Genomic DNA, 18,295 nt, shown 5'->3' on the forward strand with positions numbered 1-18,295 from the left:
ATATTACATTTAAGTTCCCCTCTTCATCCACTAGTTTCCTATTAAAACCCTTTGTTTTCTCTTTTAAAGCAGCATATTTGGGGCTATTGTACACTTTTGAGTCTCATGTAGTTTTGGTTTTCTCTGTCCTTGAAAATGAAAATGTAAACTGGCTGCCTCCCACCACATTCCTCACTTCTATATGAAATGGTGACTTCAGTATTTCCATGGAAAGGTTTGGAAAAGGTCATGATCTAAAGCCATTCACAAGGAAATGAAGTGCAGGGCTTTGATGGTTGGGCACTCATGCCATAAAAGCACAAGATGCTGAAACCACAAAGGCAAATCGGGAGCCCAACTACCACTTCAGGTAAATAAGTAACAATTAATCACTGAGCTACTCTGATCCTTTGGTCAGTTCTTGACTGTCTCTTGGTGTATACACTGACTTTTCTAGGAACTAAATTTTCCCCAGAGGATGCATTCCAGTCTCAAACTAGGCATGCCCATGCCTATGTGGGCCTATGTCTGTACCTGACTAGGCCATAAAAAAATTTAATAGACATCTTATTCACTTTCATTTATTTAGGGCACTCCCCCAGAAGTTGTAATGCATCCTTGAAGTTATTATTAGCTTTGCTTACAAGCTAGGGCTTCTGTCCAGGTGTCAAATATTCTAAAATTGCACCCTAATTATGGGACTATTAAATTTTCTGGAGCAATAGTTTCCTGTTAAGACTCTCATGCTGAAATACCTATTTCCTTTTGTCTCAGGACTTCAGCATTCACTCCCTCTTTAGTTTTTTATGGTAGCCTTGCTTTGGTAATCTGCTCAGCTTGCTGGTCTCCACAAATTCTCTGCCAGCTTACTTTGCTCTAGTCCACAGCACAACTAAGATTCACGTGGGTGGTGCTGGATGAGGTGTGCAGAAAATCCTCTCCTCAGATTTCTTTCAGCCTTGCTAGGACATGCCTTAGCTTTACAACTCAATGACATCACCGGCATTCTGGGGTTCAAAGGTTTACATTGGAAAGCTTTCCACTCAGCAGGTGGGTATGTTAATAGGAGTGTGTGTGCTGTAAATAACACTGCAATTCCCTCCTGAACATTTTTCCATACAAAATCTTCCTCTTTTAGCCTCAAAATGCCTTCCTATTCCAGTGATCTTTCTCAAGACACAGGGGTATTGCTTGATTGCTGCATAACTAGGTAAATAGCAAAAATCTGCAATTTGATAAATTAAGTTTTGGAGTATGGATTTTTGTCTTTGCTAAATGTTTAAAATTTGGTAGGAGTTTATTCTATGAACATGAAGAAAAAGAGTTGGGTATACATTTTGAATGATTAATTCAAATAAGTCTAAGTGGGGTAAATTCAGTAATGGCTGAAACTTTAGATCAGAGTTAGATAGCATAGTTGTTATAACACTAAGGGATGTAAATTAGCAGGAGGCATGCAAATCACTTATTAAATAAAGTAATTTTTCTTTATCTCAGAGAAACAAATAGGGTTACTTATGGGACAAAGCAGTGTAAGAAAGGATATTGGGGCCTGTGAAGGGAGATGAAGTGTGACTCAGAGTGCCCACCAAGAGGGTAAGGCTGAAGATCACTGTGATGGAAGACTCTGCCTTGCCAGGCAGCACAAAAATTTGATTTGTGTATTGTACCAGCACATCTTTTAAAAGGTAGCTAATTTTATGACTGCTTCTAACAATAACAGGCTAAAGTAACAGGAGTGTTTCAATCATGCTGATCTGCATGAATTTGCAGATCAGAAATTCATTCTCTTTATATGTACATCACTGCACAACCAGGCAGTGAATAAAAACTGATACCCATAAAGGAGTAGGGAACCACCACAGATTGGTCTGGTCTGGCTTGGCTGTTTTCCCATTACAACTCAAACTTGAATAAAATTTCTATTTCTCTCTTAACAAACAGATTTTATTTTAATAGAACACAAGACTCAGGGAAAAAAAAAAAAAAAAAAAAAAAAAAAAGCCCAACCCAGAGAATTAATAAGTTTGGTGTCTTGTTTAGAGGGAAAGCCAACATCCCAAAATTGGATCTGTTCAATGTTATTATTCAGTCATTTCAAGATTTATTTTTTAATTTTTTGTTACTGTGCCCAAGGCTTTGCTCTGATTTCTTTATTATTGCTATTATAACGAAATTTCAACTGTTATTAATATCATTGAAATAAACAAGAATTTGTTAACCCTGGCTAAAAAAAAAATTGGTACATTTAATAAACCAAAGCCGGTGTGTCCAAGAGGCCAAGGACAGAGTTTTGGCTGAACCATCCAGGTCTGACCTAGATCCAAATCCTTCTGTAAGTCTAAAGGTATCCCAACTGTTTTATTTCAGGCCTGTCTCAGAAAGATAGTATTTATTATTTAGCTACTGCAAAATAAAATCAGTGCTTTCTTTGTTGTTGTTACTATCATTCAAGTAAAACTAGGTACGAATTTCATTTCATTGCTTGATCCTCTAGCAAATCTCTTTCCCTATGAAGCTATTGTCAATGGAAGTTAACACAGAAGGCTGCTATCTTCATTTTAATTTATTAATGTTTTTTTGACTTTTTTCTGATTGTAATGTGGGCTTCTGGCTTTAGCCCTAATAGCCTCTGAAAAGGAAGAAGTGAGGAACTGTGCTTCCTGCTTACAGGTTATTTTATACCCAGGTATATGACAGGCACACAGTCACAAGTAAATCAATACATGAAGAACTCCTTTTCCTCTTCTGGGCTTCTGAATTGAAGGATGGGATAGTCCCTCCAAAAATGTGACTGTCAAACTGCAGGCAAGCAACAAAGAAAGATTACCTTGGAGACAATTTACATCCACGCTGCAGGTATGCATTCAGTGTCCCAGTTGCTGCTAGCAACAGTCCAAGGTATGGAGGTGAAGGTTTCATAGGTCTTGAGGAAAATTCTGGGTGGAACTGAACTCCCACAAAATATGGGTGATCTACAAGATAGACATCAAAGAAAATTACACAATGTAGGAAGAAGAGAGTAGAAAAACTTTTAGGAAAGAACCTTATTGAAGATTTCAGACTAGTGTCCAGAAGCCAGAGCAGCACATGTCAATTTAAGTGTGAGGTAACAGAAAACTTCTTTCCACAAAAAGCAACTGACAACAGAGGCAGAAGATTAGTAGGGCAAACCAAAATAAAAATTATCTTCTGACTCATAAAAACTGAATAATAAACCTGTACCAACATGTAAGGGTGGGGGGAGAGGTGCACAATTGGAGAAGTCACAAAGTTTACATTTATCATGTTATTTTCATGGTATTTTGGTCTCCAGTATCTGTTTATGCATGTCTATTCAGAACACTATGCTCAAAGCAGGGACAAACTTAAAGTTAAATCAGGTTGCTGACAGCTTTGTCTAGTCAAGTTTTGAAGGTCTCTGCTGCAAGGATGAAGATTTCACAGACTCTGTAGGTAATACACTCCAGTAATGTCATATACTTCGGCTATACTGGATGTATACATATTCCATAAATGAAACACAAATTGGGAAAAATGAAAGACATACTGGGACCTGACCAAGAATATTTGAGGGTGTTTAGGGAGCAGGGCACTGTCACTGTGGAACTGGCATATAGATAAAAATCTATAAAAGGCCAGAGGTCTCTGATGACTGGAAAAAGGCAGTCACCATGCCCTTCTTCAAGACAAAAAGAAGGGTCAAAGGAACCACAGAAAATTCCTGACCTTCAGAACATGAAGGTCAGAAAGACTGGCACAACAAGCCTGAGAAGAATCTGTCTTTGGATGCAGGGAGAGCACTGGTTTCCCTTAATTCTGACTTTAGCAAAGCTTTTCATATGATTTCCTACCCTTTAAGTTGGAAGCTGTAGACTATGGGCAGACCACAAAGTGTGTTAAAAAAATGGCCCGGCTTCTGGAGTCAAAGAACAGTCATGAGTAGTTTGAAGTCCAAGCAACAGCATACTTGGAGGTACTCAAAACTTGACTGATACAACTCTAGAGAACCTGACCTATATTTGAAGGTAGCCCTGTGCTGAAGCAGAAGGTTGGACTATATGAGCTCCCAAATCACTCAATGAGTCTACATAGCCAAATCCCCCTGAGCTAGATTTAGGACATTTTGGAAAAGGAGCATATTTGTCCCATATAATCAAATATATACACAGTCTTTGCAAAGTGTAAGACTTTTCCTAACCTACTCCGAATTTTCACCCATTGTAATACACAAGTGGAGTTAGCAGAATCCCCCAAAATGACCTTGGCTGTTAAGGCAGCTAATTATTGTGTCTACATGTCGTTCAACGACCTATAGATTATAGTTCATACAGTTTTAACAGATGCAATAAGTATTACAAACAAGTAAGACACTCACTCTCCAGTTCAATAATTTCCATCCTGTTCCCTTCTGTATCATGACCAACAAATTTCAAACCTTTCTCTTCAAAGCAGTGAGTCAATTCCGGGTTCACCTGAAACATTGAAATCAATAGCAATGGCAGTTCTGTTTATTTTTGGATTTAACAAAAGTAGCAGTTAATTGTAATGGTTTATACATGCATACAAGAATGAAGAGAATTCGGTAAGGTCTGGGAACTTTTGCTTTCTTGTTTCAACAACTCTGGCATAAATTTGTAAAAGTGGACATTTTTATTAAATAAAGAGATGAACCAGTAATTTTAAAAGTTACTATGCAACACTAAAAAATTAAAGCCAGGGTCCCTTCTACTTCCTGCTCTTCTGAATCCAAGCAGCCTGAATTCCCCCTTTTTAAATGACCCACTAGATGAGATGTCCACTGACTTCCCCTTTGAACACTGCATTTCAATGGTTATAACAAAAACTGTGATGCAGCTCTTCCTTCAAACTGGGGAGCTCTGCAGTGAGCTGTCTCATTTCCTTGATGATGTTTTAACCACTCAGTTAATATCCAAACTTGAGCAGGTTTGCCACCATCATATTCTCCTCCCTTTTAAGGAAGGTTAATATTGTCTGAATCAGTTAGAGCATGCACAAATCTGATTGTTCAAGACCCTTTAAAGACACTAATGGAGTCAGATCCCTTCTGAAGTACCTCAAAGATAACTCCAGGAGTCCACCTCATGTGTGTCTCCTTGAATGTCAGTATTCTGAAAGTATTCACGCACCTTATCCCAGATGTTTGCATACGGAGGAGCGGACCCATACAAAGGACAGTGCTTACCTCATAGCGATGCCTGTGTCGCTCCTCTACAAACATTTCATCACCATAAAGCTTCCCTGAATATACAACAAAAGAGAAATGAAAAGCCCATGTGTTGCTTTAATAGTTGCTAAAATTACTCCTTGTAATTCAAACCTCAAGGAAGTCACATTTAACACTTCTTAAACACAACAAGACATTATTCATCTCACTGCATTTTTCTGTTCTTAGTGAGTGATGACTAGTTTCTTTTAATTCACTGTTACCTGAGTTTATTCAGGATTCATATTCAACATTCCTTGACTAGAAATAGCTTAGGCAAACTAGAATCTAAACACACTTTAACTAATTTAAATTGTAAAGCTTTAAAAAAAAAAAGTCTGAGTGAACCAGCAATGTAAAATCCCTTCAGGGTTTTACAACAGTTGCACACAAAAGATGCGAGGAAGGAAGCCTTTTAGTAGCATCTGTTCCATTTTAATAGATTATGCATGGCACCTGGCAGAGTACCTCCAAAGAACAGAGAATATTGCTTTTCTCTGTTTTCCTGATCTCATTACCCAAATGACTCTGGCAGTCTCCTGTGCGTCATCTCAAACACTCTGCCTTTCACAGCAACAAGGAGCAAGTCTGAGATATGCAGTAAACTAGATTTTAATGATATCTCTTACTTATAATCATGGCTCAAACTTTGCTCTCAATTTACACTAAGGTCATGAGAATTACTGTCTTGCTAGGGGATTGGTACATGAACTAAACTGCAAAGAATGTCTTCAAAAATTGTAGAATAATAGTACTGCCATTTTACAAAGTATGGTGTATATCTTAATTTAAAAGGACAACTTTTCAAAAGTATTATTTCCATCCAAGTTGTAAAGCGTAAGAAAAAGAAATCAGATTTCCTGATTAAACTACCATAGCTTTTTCTTATTCTTTCCAAAGATCTAAACAGATCTAAAAAACTCTTAATATTGGTCAAGAGTTACAATACATGTTAACTTTTATTAACTTTTCCAAGAATGTTTAGGTCACAAACAACTTGTACATTATGATATGCATATCTATATCAGACATAGGCAAAGTATCACACAGGCTAGTTAGATCACTAGTATGGGCATCTCTAGAATTGCAGATTTTTCATTAAATGTGCATATGGTATTACACTCTGGTCTCCTGTTGAAGTAGATGTAATTTTTAAGTACTCAGAAGGATAGATTCCATAAGTTTAAAATAGCTAAATAGAGAATACCTCAGATCAATATCAGGGGCAGGGCAATATAAGAAAAACATACCTATTTAGTTAATGGACAAGAATAATACAGCCCTCAATATTACTTTTTACACTTTTGCAGCATCATCTATATTACAATTGTATAATGGATTTATAGGAGACAAGTATTACTTCAATTTCTAAATATATATAGATTTAATTAAATAATTTTTTCTATATTCTGGATTATTTTATTTTGTTATCTGAAGCATCCTGTTACAGCAAATAATTTTCCTTTTCTGCAACAGATACTTTGCTTTCCCAAAACAAGACTGCTTCCAGGATCAGGCTAAAAAACAGGAAGAAAGCACTCTGACCTTCCCAAGAACATAACGAATTAAACTGCCATGAGAAGAATTTCAGTTTTCTCAACATTTTACTCATTGTTTTTAAAAAAGGATTGGCCCCTCAGTGACAGTTTCATAGGGAGCTACAGAGCTCTCATTTCTTTTTTCACTCCAGTTCTCAGTAAATGGAAATAACAGGATCAGAGTGAATGAGCTCAGGGAAGCTGCCACCTAACTGTTTGCTTAAGATTATAGCATTTTTGATTTTCCATGTTGCAAAGCTCCTACCAAAAGGCAAAGTCATAAGAGCAGAAAAATAACTTACTTAAAACAGAATTTTCAGTTTTAAAAACAGTCCTCCTCTTCCCCAGTCTCATTGTTCCTCCCATGTCTCCAGGATTGTGTTCTGGCATGTCAATAACCTGTAGAGAAAAGTTGCTCAGACACTGTTTCATTCAACAAGAAAAAAATCCTAAAACAAACAAGCCTAGCCTAGCAAGTGACATAGAGTTTTAAGTGGCAACTTTACATATTTTACCTCCAACCATTCCAAATCATTATATCTCTCTTGTTTTTCTATGTTTTGTTCTTCAATACTGCATTGTAATAGACTGACAATGTTAATTAGTTCATGACAAATGTTTTCATTTAATGTTATAATTAACAAAAGCAACTTACTAATTTCTTATTTTAATTTTTTGGGGTGGAAAAAACACCTTTCTTTTAAAAATTACACCAAAACGTTACCAATAGGATAACTCTGCCCAAAGCTATACTCTATGCTAGGATAATACAGAGATTTTTAAAAAATTCAAATTCATAGACCAAAAAAGTCCACCAAGTGATAAAGATGCCATCTCTGGAAAAACAAAGTCCCTGAACCTCACAGAGGCTGAAAGATTATACATATTAAATATGGGTAAATATTTTTGGGTTAAAATTTCCTTACACTAGGCCATTTCTTATATTGCTTTTTCTTATGGTAAGAGGCAGAAATAGCTGCGGTATCAAGTGAGAAGACAACTAACTTCTTTCTTGGGAAGTAGGAAGAGGGGAAGGGCGTGCAGCAGCAGAATGAAAAGAGGACACTTGTAGCAAGAGGATAATGTTGTAAAATCAGAGTATGGGAACTCTAAATATGAATAAGGTGACTCCAGTATGTGTGTGCTATTTCAGATTATAGATCTAACTAACTTATCACAGAAAATGGAAAACCATTCCCCCCCTTCACCTCTGCTAAAGGGTTTCTCAGATTGCTGAAGAGTATTAACAGTTTAACAAAATACTGGGTTGCCTTGTATGAAGAATATGCTATTTAACATAAAATTTAAAGACAAGGATATACAAATACTGGGTTTGAGGAGTGAAGCAGATGAGTCAAATGGCTTCTGTGTGCGTTAAGTGAAACCCAGGATAGTGGGATCTGGGGCACGTGAGAAAACACAACTTAGTGGAAGGAGTGCACTTAGTTTTGCTCAGTTTGAAAAATCCTGCAGGGTTTCACAATCCAGTTTAGAGGAAATCTGTCTAAGAGAGGTAAAACAGTTTGAAATTGTAGAAACATGAGCTGAAGCCTCAACCTACGTACTTATATTCACATAAACACAGTCAGTGAGAAATGTAATTGACAAAGAAAAGTTCTAAAAATACAAATATTCACATATATGGGCAATCTCAAAAGGATTTTTATTAACCTTAATTTGCCCTCTGAGAGTAATGAAAACAATATCTGATGATACACTTAATAAAGTGAAGTTATTCAATTTAGGAGGGATGGTGGAAAGTGCTTAACCTTTGGCCTTGTGCCAATGCATTTCAGCTGTGTAATTATCTCTGTAAAACCTCATAAATTCAAAATGTTATTTATAAGCAATATATTCATTATAAAATGTCATGAGCAGGAGTTGTGATCAAACCAATGGGATATTACATTGGTAATCTTCAATTACCTCTCAAATCACAAAAGTGAGGATTGTGCAAGACATTGACCTAAGTCCCCCTCTACAAACACAAAAAAATAAAAGAAAACCCATTCACTGAATCCTTACTATTTTAAAAGTATGAAATTTACTGAATTTATTTTATTTCCTTTCACTTATTTTCACTTTTTTTCCTGAAGCAGTGGCCGCAAAAAAAGAAGGTGTCAGAAGTAGAGCATCTGCTCTGCTGAAGGTGAGTGTGTGAGTGTGTGAGTGTGTGTGTGTGTGTGTGTGTGTGTGTGTGTGTGTGTGTGTGTTTTCAGCTCTCCATCTCTCCCAATACTGCTATATTAGTAAGAAATGAACAAGGTTTGGTATATTAAATTTTGTCATCAGGTGACAAAATGAGCTATTTATGAATTAATGCCTTGGAACTGCTTTGGCTCTGTGGCCTGGATGAGCTCCAGCAGCTACAACAGCACAGCCTTCAATATATTACTTGTTTATATATTACTGAGTTTCTGTGTAAGAAGCTTTTGAAAACAAAGTGGCACTGCTGCCCTACAGCCCAAAAAAAGTAAATCAGAAAAGCAATGTCATATTAATGAAATATTTTGCCATATTATACAGAATTTATTTTATCAGAAAAAGCAGAGGTTTCAAATAGTGGTCATTTTGAACAACTGTGCAACTGAATGGACTCTTCAACAAGCTTATGCTTCCTGGCACAGAATAAATCAGCTCTTCCTATGCATTAGTTCTTTGAAGGGCAGAGAACAGCACAGAACAGGCACCACAAGCAACAAAAAAGTATCAATAGGGAGGATGCAAGAATATATAAAGCATCAATTAGGTCTTTCTTACCCAAATCTCTGAAAACTGCCAACACTAAAGGGATTTTATAGAGGTTTTATATGTATTACACCAGACAGCCAACATGAAATTAAGAATGAATCACTGTAACACAACACAAAGCACATTCTAGATATAAAGCAGTCTGATCACTATTTAATCATGTTACTAAATGAATAGTGACTTTAGCTATCCATGAAGAGAAATCTTCTTTCAGATATCTACTGCTTGGATTGTTTCATTGTTGATGGAAAACATATAAAAGCTAATGAGAAAACCTTTCAAACCCTGACACTCAACACAGAGCAGCCAAGGCTCTGAAAGCCCCACACCTATCATTTTAGCAATCATGCCAGGACCATTACATTTTATCTTTGTTTTGCCTCATGCTCTGCAATGCCATTTTGAGAAATTCATCTACTCTGGTTACCTCGGCAGGGGAAGGGGAGGGAGTGGGGGGGTGTCTGCTTGGGTTTTGTTTGCAGGCTTAGTTTTTGAGGAGTTGAGGAGGGAAATGAGCATTACTTGATTTGAACAACTGATAACTAAGCAGCTCTGAAAGCACATTTCTACAAGTTTGGGATCTAGGTTTTTTTGTCTTTTTACTCAGCCCTTGACTGGTGAGCAAAAGATTTAACAATGCTGAAATAAATTACTACACATATAAGTGCTGATCAAAGCATCAGGAGATGCCACAGCCCTGGAGATTACCTGAGCACTAAGAAGAGGCTCTGAACAAAGCACACAAGAGATTGTGTAGAGGGAAAGCTGGCAGGAGCAGGGAATGCAGTGACAGGTGCTGATGAATACTAATCCCTGCTGAATACAGCTATGAAAAAAAATCCAGCAGCACAAACTGACAAGGACTCAACTCAAACTTAAGGAACTCATCCTTTTATTGACTCTTCCATCATTCTCTGTAGGATCAGTCAGTACTTGGTAGATTTGATCAAATCAATCAGTTCATCACAAGTTCATCAGTAAAAAACCCCAGACACCTACAAATGGGATGTTTATACTAATATCTATTCTGTTTTAGAAACAAACTTAGTACAAATATTTTAAAGAAAAAGTTGACAACTACAACACTACCAGGGGCACTGAGACCTTCCAACTCGGCAAGGAAATCAAAATGACAGACTTTCCCTGTTCAGAGGGTTACATTTTCAGTTACTGAAAGAATATGCAAATATTACATCTGCCTGAATCCCTTGCTCTCTTTTCCCCCAGAGATATCCCACTTCCAAGCAAACTGCATCACTGGCAACCCATCTGAAGCACTCAGTGCCCTAGGACTGAATTAACTGCCAACAAAGCCACTTGCAGATTTCAGACTACTCAGTGCCCCATTACTCTGACTGAAGTAATGTTGTTTTTAAAAGAATGTCCACCATCATGTGTAAGATCAAAGCAGAAATTATCAGTGGCTGATTCATGCAATTACATACTGATACAAGCAACAACCTTGAAAAATCCTGTCCTCTACTCTCTTCAATAAACTACAGCACAGTGTCCAAACACTCCAACAAATACCAATTTAAATTTCTTAAAATTCTGAAAATCCCATAGAATACTACTATCAACTATTTTCCAGTTTGGGTGATCCTCTTCTCCAGAGATCTGTTGTTTCCTATTTTAGAATTAAGTAGCTGCCATGGAGCATTTATTTACTGAAGTCTAAAAGCTCTCTAAGGATTCTGTCTAAGCAGAAATTCTGCTCCAGAATGTTTTGTAACATTTTCTCTAAAAGAATTCATGAAGGGCGTGGCTTCTTTTCAAACAGTGCTTACTCACCTGTAAGCAGAGTGCAATGAACTGAGGAAGTTAATGGAGATGTTGATATGCAAAGCCCATAAAGATATTGCTTAACAGCATTTTGAGAACTCATTCAAGTTATTCCAAACACATGTCCTAGAGTTGGCTTAGACTTAATCAAGCAGAAAGTTTCAGACTGTCAGCATTAGTGAAAAGCACAGGGTCAGAAATACACTGGAGTGTCAGTCACACCATACCACAAAGGACAGGATTTGCCACAGACATGAAAAACTAAAAAGGATGTGCAAGGGTGTTCTCAGACTTCAGACTGGTCCATCTCACATCATAATTAATGACTAAATACTAATTCAATTTCAGAAAGATCAGCAAATTTGTAGCTAGGTGAAATCCTTAATCCTATCATATATATCTTGAAAAAATCAGAACTCTGTAATTGCCTTTGAAGAGGACTTCTCCAGCTGCAATTCCAAGTAGGTGTCATTCTGCTCCTACCAAATGCCCTTAAATCTACACCAGGTATATCAGAAAGAGGAAGGCACAAAGCAAGTCTGTGTCTCTGAGCACCCTAAAGAGAGGGAAGAACCTAGAGTGAGATAGAGTCTGGTGCTCTCTTCATCAAACACCCCACCCACAACGGTGAGACAGGAATCATCAAACACAGCCTGGGACTGCTTGAACAGCACTGTGCTTGGGTGGTCCCTGACTCAGAGAATTAGTATATCCTGCAGGCAACTGCCACAGAAGACTGGGCCACAGAGAAGCCCCATTACCTAAACTACACAAAATAGCCACAGAAACATGAGATTGTCCCTAGTGGACACAAAGCACAGCAGATGTTTTACCCTCAAAATTGTCCACTACCCTATACTTGCTCCTCCCAGAGTTACCATGCCTGAGCAAGCATCCATTCCAGTTGTTTCTCATTCATTAAGAGACCTGTGCTAGTTTGAACTACTTCATTATCAGTTATATCTGCCTTCAGCAAGAAGGACAGAAGGAAAATTGTTCACTTCAAGGAAAGTGAGCAGGAAAGCTGATTATTTCAAGTGGTCACTACTCCAGACCATCACTGAGGAGAATTACTGATACCAGCTTTCAGGCAGTGCTCAGTGCCATGACCTACACTACACTAGTACTTCTTGAAGAAATTCTGCTCATCTGCCATAAAAACCATTATCCTAACAGTGAACATGAGGAGAACTAACAACTGTTTTTCATTCCATTTCCCTAAAGTAATCAGACCACCATCAGACTCGTAAGAGACATTGCCTGGATTCCAGCCACTGATCCTTCTCACAGAATGGAGAAGTCACCACCCATTAGATATTTTGTCCACCTTCCAAATCTGCTCAGTGATGATTTGGTACTCGATAACCAGAGACACAGAAACAGGCATTTCTTTTAGAAAGGAAGTGAACGGGCAGCAAGTAGAAAATTACAGATTGACCCATTTGAATTCTTTTTCTAGTTGGAAAGTGTTTTTGTTGTAGTGTAAAGCTCCCCAGCTAAATGTAGAGCTGAGAAGAAATCCCTTGAAGATCAGCTGAAAGACATCTGTGGACTATTTATTTTATTCACTGGATATGGAAAAGCATCCTATCAAAAGGATATATATTTGAATAGAAAAAAAAGATAAGGTCCCTTAGTAGAAAAGTTGAAAAAGAGACTGAAAATTTTCAAGTAAGAGCTCTACTCAGAGAAGAAAGAAGTGCAAGTGCTATCTAGAGTGTCAAATCTATGTCAGTTTTAAGAACACAAACCTGAACATCCGTATTTTTTGTGGCTTTTCTTCTGTTTTAAGAGAAATTACTTTATTCTCTTTTTGATTCAGCCTGATCATTCATTTTTACATTATCTGACAACACACATTTGACTGAAGCTTAAACAACTTTTAGCAGCTAAGATGATTTCACCAACTAGGTTTAGTTGCATCTGATTAATGTATCATTAAATTGAGGTTTTAAACTGAAGGACAGAACTATACAATCACACTGATTGATACTGACAGAAGAAAATTCCTTACTTAAAATTTGGAGTAAATGAACGAAACAGAAAGAAAGGATTCTAGCTCCATAAGGATTTCTCTGCTACAGATACGTAGGAAGCAGCCCAGTACCATTCCTTCTAATTAGGGTATTATGCTTCATATTATGCCCAAAGATCAGTGGCTGACCATCACTTTAATGGCTGATTGATCATCTTTTGAAATAGACACCAGAATTTAAAATCTGACATTTCTACATCAAAAAGAATTTTCTACTAGTTGGGCTAAATTGATATCTCTGATAGATGAACATTCTATGAAAATCGGCTGAATGGAAGGAAGAACAATGCACTTACTCAGAATAAAAAATGCTAATTTTAATAATGTTAAAAATGCTAATTTTTAACCCATATGAAAAGCAAAGTAGTGAGAAAATATCTTGAAATGTGTTAAAAACTGAGCAAGCATGTTAAACTGCTACAAGGTATTATGCAAGCTGTCTTCAGAAAAAAATCCCACTGAAGACAACTGCAGACAGTTGTGAAAGTAAATCTTGATCTATATCCAGTGCCAAAATCTTGTGCCAATCTGACTCCTTCAACAAGCAGCTCAGCTGAATCCACTCTGGAAAACCACACAAAGCAGCCAGCTCATGTCCACCACTGTAATCTTTAATTGAAGCAATTTGTTCTCATGTGCAAGTCTATTTTCTTTTCAGCTGTTCTTTTACATCTAAGCTGTAACTTTGTAGAAATGCAAATAGATGTAGATAATGAAGCTCTCATGCTAATTAACAGTATAGCCATGCTTCTTCCTACGTTCCACTCCATTCTCTACTTCATTTACATTTTTGCATTTTGAAACAGTATCTCACAGAGGACCACAACCAGGAAGAACACTGTGCAAGCTAAAGTAACTGGTGTTGGAAGGCATGCAGGATCACTTTTACTGTTTACACTGATTCATATCTACCATGTAGAGATCTTGAAATATTTTACACGCATTTTTGTAATGCCATCCTTCTCTCTTCCTCTTTGAAAGCTTCTGGTTTGATTTAACTCCTGTTTAAATATCATGCCAGTTCCCCCAACTCTACTACCTACACCCCATAACAAAGCATACAAAATGAAAGTCCCTCTAGAACTGAAGCTGACCACTTCATTACTTAGTGGTACTTCTACTTAATTTACTAATTTGAGAAATTCTAGTCATGTTAATCTTATGGATTAAGAGCAGAACAGACATATTTTAACAGGGAATATCTAGGCAGAAAGCCTCTGGCTCAATCATTCTAATTTTAACTACTACTCTTGTCTTCCATTGCAGGCTCAGAATAATAAATGTACTTTGACATATCTGGTCTTTCATGTCTATAACTTTTCCTAAATTATAGATAACATGAATGCTGGGTATCTTTTTAGGCATACAGTACTGGCATTTATTTTTCTGGAAAGCTCTCCAGCAACAAGCAATGGGATTTGCTTTCCCCCATGAATTCAACAGCAGATGACTTCCTTGAGTCCTTATCCTCCCTCCCACACATACATCAAAATGTTTCTCTTCTCATTCTGGAAAAACTAAAGCAAGAGCTGGATATAGTGCTCATCAAGGTACTGAATTGTAATTCTAGGATTTTCTAAATCCTATAGTTTCCTATTGTAAACTATATTAGAAAAAAAAGATAGCATAGGGAGATAATTACAACACAACTTTAAACAGATTATCTTGCAAGTACTTTGGTATTTCCATTACTGTCTATCCAACAACAGTAAACATCTTTTCAGCTTCAGAAAACCAAAAGAAATGCTGTATATTAATATCATAGCAGAGATTAATTACCTTGATTACCTCTGCCAGGCATTTCAGGGATGCTTTGAGACACATGCTCTACATTACATTTAATAGCTTCCTGCTTCCATTTCAGAAAAGCTTCAGTTGGCCAAAGACCATCTTGTCTGGAAAACCCTTTATTCTGATAAAACACTTATGACCTACAATACTTTTTTTTCTTTTCAAGTAGAAATCATGAAGTCTTCCTTCTGAGCAGGATCCCTCCCATCTCATTTTGTCTGTCCTACATCCTCCAAAAACATAATAAACATCACTGTTCAGATCATAATTTAATTCTGCACTTCTTGTGATCTTCTCCCCATGTCATTAACTCTATCCTCTTCAACATGAAATGACAAGAATTCTTTAGAGATTGCTTTCATAACTGTGTTTATAAGGTATAATCAGAGGGTCAGGTTCAGATACCATTCAAAGGGACAAGTGGCTTGACCAGTTGCACCCACACCACATACATCAAACACTAATCACTTCCTCTCCCATTCATTAACGAGGCCCAGAGTTAACATGACAGTACAGACGTGCCTGTGCAGTTCTGGCTTGCTAAGAGATCATAAAACCAGAATTGCAAATCTTCATATTCATTTTTAGGGATGGACATGGTACACGCTTTTAGAATACAAACCAAAAGGAAGAGCTACCTGTGAGGAAGTAAGAAGAGAGAAGCAGAGAGGATGTTTGTATGCATATGGAAAACCACTAGCAAAAAGGTCAGAGAGGAAAAGAAATGGATCTTCACATCACTTCTTATTTAGCAACAAGATGGTGAAAGCCTATAGGAAAAAAATTACCAATATTGTTTCTAAGAAAGTAACATTTATAGAATTGACTTTATACTAGTGCAGATCAAGCAGGCATTCAATTAGCATGACATCAGCCAAACACACCCAGCAGAATTTTTCCTCTGTGAAAAGTGTGGGTGGCCAGGTACAGATTAATTCAACAGATAACACAGTGCTCTACTCAAATGCTACAAATGTTTACTGAGCAACCAAAGGACATTGCCACACAGCCAAAGTTCCAGGCTACATCACCACAGTGGCACACAACAGGCACCTAGCACAGCCAACCTCACAAAGTTTCCCAGTGGTACCCATACAAAAATCATTTTTATCCTTCACCTGCACCTCTGATAGACTCCAACAGCAGAATGAAGAGACAGAGAGCATGAGAAAGAACTTTTAGTTTAAAAGCACAGATCTACAGCACATCACTGTCAAATCCATTGCAAATGTAGTTCTGTTTTTCAGTGCCTAACCCCCCAGGATGGAACAATGTATTATCACATACAATGAAGGATGGGAAGCAAACAAATACAGAATTAAGGAAACAGAAAACCTTATTAATAAAAAGGTCTTCCTTTTTAAAAATTAAATACTTCACAATATAATGAACAGGCCGCTCACATCTAATAAAATACACTCTCCAATACATCCAATCAACTCATTTGAATCCCTTATTTTTCATTGCCCATGCACTTCTAGGCACATGTTCAGCTCCAGTTCTCACACCTGGGTGTCTAAAAGGCTGTTAGGAAAGGGGTGGAAGTCCTCAGCTGCTGCACAGACCCTTCTCGGCAGGTATTAAGCCACTTTACAAAGGCAAGTGTGTTTCATTACCTCCATTTGGTATGGGAAAAATAAGGCAAATTAAACAATTTTTTTTTAATCTAGCAAAACCAGGATTTCTGTGATATCTAATCTTGTTCCTACACTTTAGAAACAAGGCATCTAAGCATACAGAAACCACACATTCCCAGGTGACCTTCTAACAAAGCCAATGCCTTAATGTCACTTGGTCCCTTGTCTGAGTGGGACAAAGGTCTACAGAAATGGCATTCATAAAATTGGAGATTTCATGTAGTTTTCAACATATGAACTCCAGTAATCTAATGAGTTATGCAGGAATCTGTGAAGAGGTAAACTATTTCATGTTCCCTAATTTTTAGATTTTTTGTTAATGCACAATTTCTGCAAGCTTGTTTTAAGGCCAGTGGGTGGAGGAGATGTTTTGGAGTTGTTATATTAAGCAATATAATCACAGCATTAAGGGATCTGGACAATTCCCCTTTACATTATTGACTTGCCAAACAGAACAATGGTGAGGAACTAGTTCACTAGTTACAGTGTTTCCCCTGTGTGTGAGAATCATCTCACATAACTTCAACTGCATAACTTCTAGATAAATAATTAAAGGGAATCACCTGAGTGCTTCTCTCTGTAGGGACCACAGCACAGACAGGGGTCAATACATTCAAGCTGGAGAACCTCACCAAAACATATGGCAGCTTGAAATGCTCATCTAAGCCATGAGGTAAGCACTGCTGTTCTGTCCTAACATGTACTACACACCTGCACAGAAAGAGTTTTGTGAATGTCCCTTCAACATCCGTTCTTTGACAACACTCTACAGCATCCCAGAGCATCCTCAGCTCATTCTGAAGTGACACACAATATATTGCAACATTACCAATGCAGACTCAGGCATACAGTTCTCCATTAGATAAAATGTTCTCTGCTTATTAAATCAAACCCTGACAGACACTCACCTACATCCACTTCATCCAGAAATGTTTTGTACACAGCATAAATTTCCCTATTTGATTTACGATTAGTTACACATAATTCCTTTTGTAAGTACTGGAAAAGGCAAAGCTTTTTTGATAATCCAACATACATTTCTACTTAGAAAAATGCTTTTTATGAAGAAAATTTTAAGAAAGGAAAGAGGTGGGAGTTCATTAACAGCAAGAAGGCATTCTTCACAGAAACTAAATGTTCAAATGAAGAAACACAAATACCTTTAAGTTTATACATATAAATACCAAATCATTAACCCCATCACCCAAATATTTAAGACAAAAATTGTAAAAGACATCAATAACTGAGAGTCAATTATTTTTACTCATTTTTATTTAAGGAGAAAAATGGCATTGTGAAGTTATTCAAATATCAGGACTAAAAGATAAAATAAAGCTCATACACAGAACAATGACTATGGCAGAATAAACAGGAGCATTCTGCTTGTGTGCAGTGTCAAGGAGTTGAATGACATTGCCAAGCTAAAATCCATCTTCAGGGGAAACTCTCAAATTGAAGTGTTAAAAGAAGTGGAAACAAAACAGACAGAGTAGACCATAAAAAAAATCACTGAAAACAGGTGGTACTCATTGAATTTTGAAGAGACTGAAGGGTG

At 37.2% G+C, this 18,295-nt stretch overlaps 1 protein-coding gene across 5 annotated transcripts in view; it reads right to left on the reverse strand.

Annotated features, from left to right (window-relative positions):
• CTPS2 (CTP synthase 2) overlaps positions 1-18,295 on the reverse strand; it is an 81,647-nt gene that overhangs the window by 32,024 nt on the left and 31,328 nt on the right. For all 5 annotated transcript variants that reach the window (XR_009485479.1, XM_059839820.1, XM_059839819.1 and 2 more), the window contains exons 14-17: positions 7,047-7,143; positions 5,186-5,241; positions 4,358-4,454; positions 2,810-2,954 (exon numbers count right to left, since the gene is read on the reverse strand). Coding sequence is in view for 4 of the 5 variants with exons in the window: in XM_059839820.1 (XP_059695803.1) it covers positions 2,810-2,954; positions 4,358-4,454; positions 5,186-5,241; positions 7,047-7,143 (395 nt within the window). In the remaining variant the exon portion in view is untranslated. The remainder of the gene's footprint in view (positions 1-2,809; positions 2,955-4,357; positions 4,455-5,185; positions 5,242-7,046; positions 7,144-18,295) is intronic.

Source organism: Haemorhous mexicanus, chromosome 2 (genome assembly GCF_027477595.1).
Source record: "Haemorhous mexicanus isolate bHaeMex1 chromosome 2, bHaeMex1.pri, whole genome shotgun sequence".
Lineage (NCBI taxonomy): Eukaryota > Metazoa > Chordata > Aves > Passeriformes > Fringillidae > Haemorhous > Haemorhous mexicanus.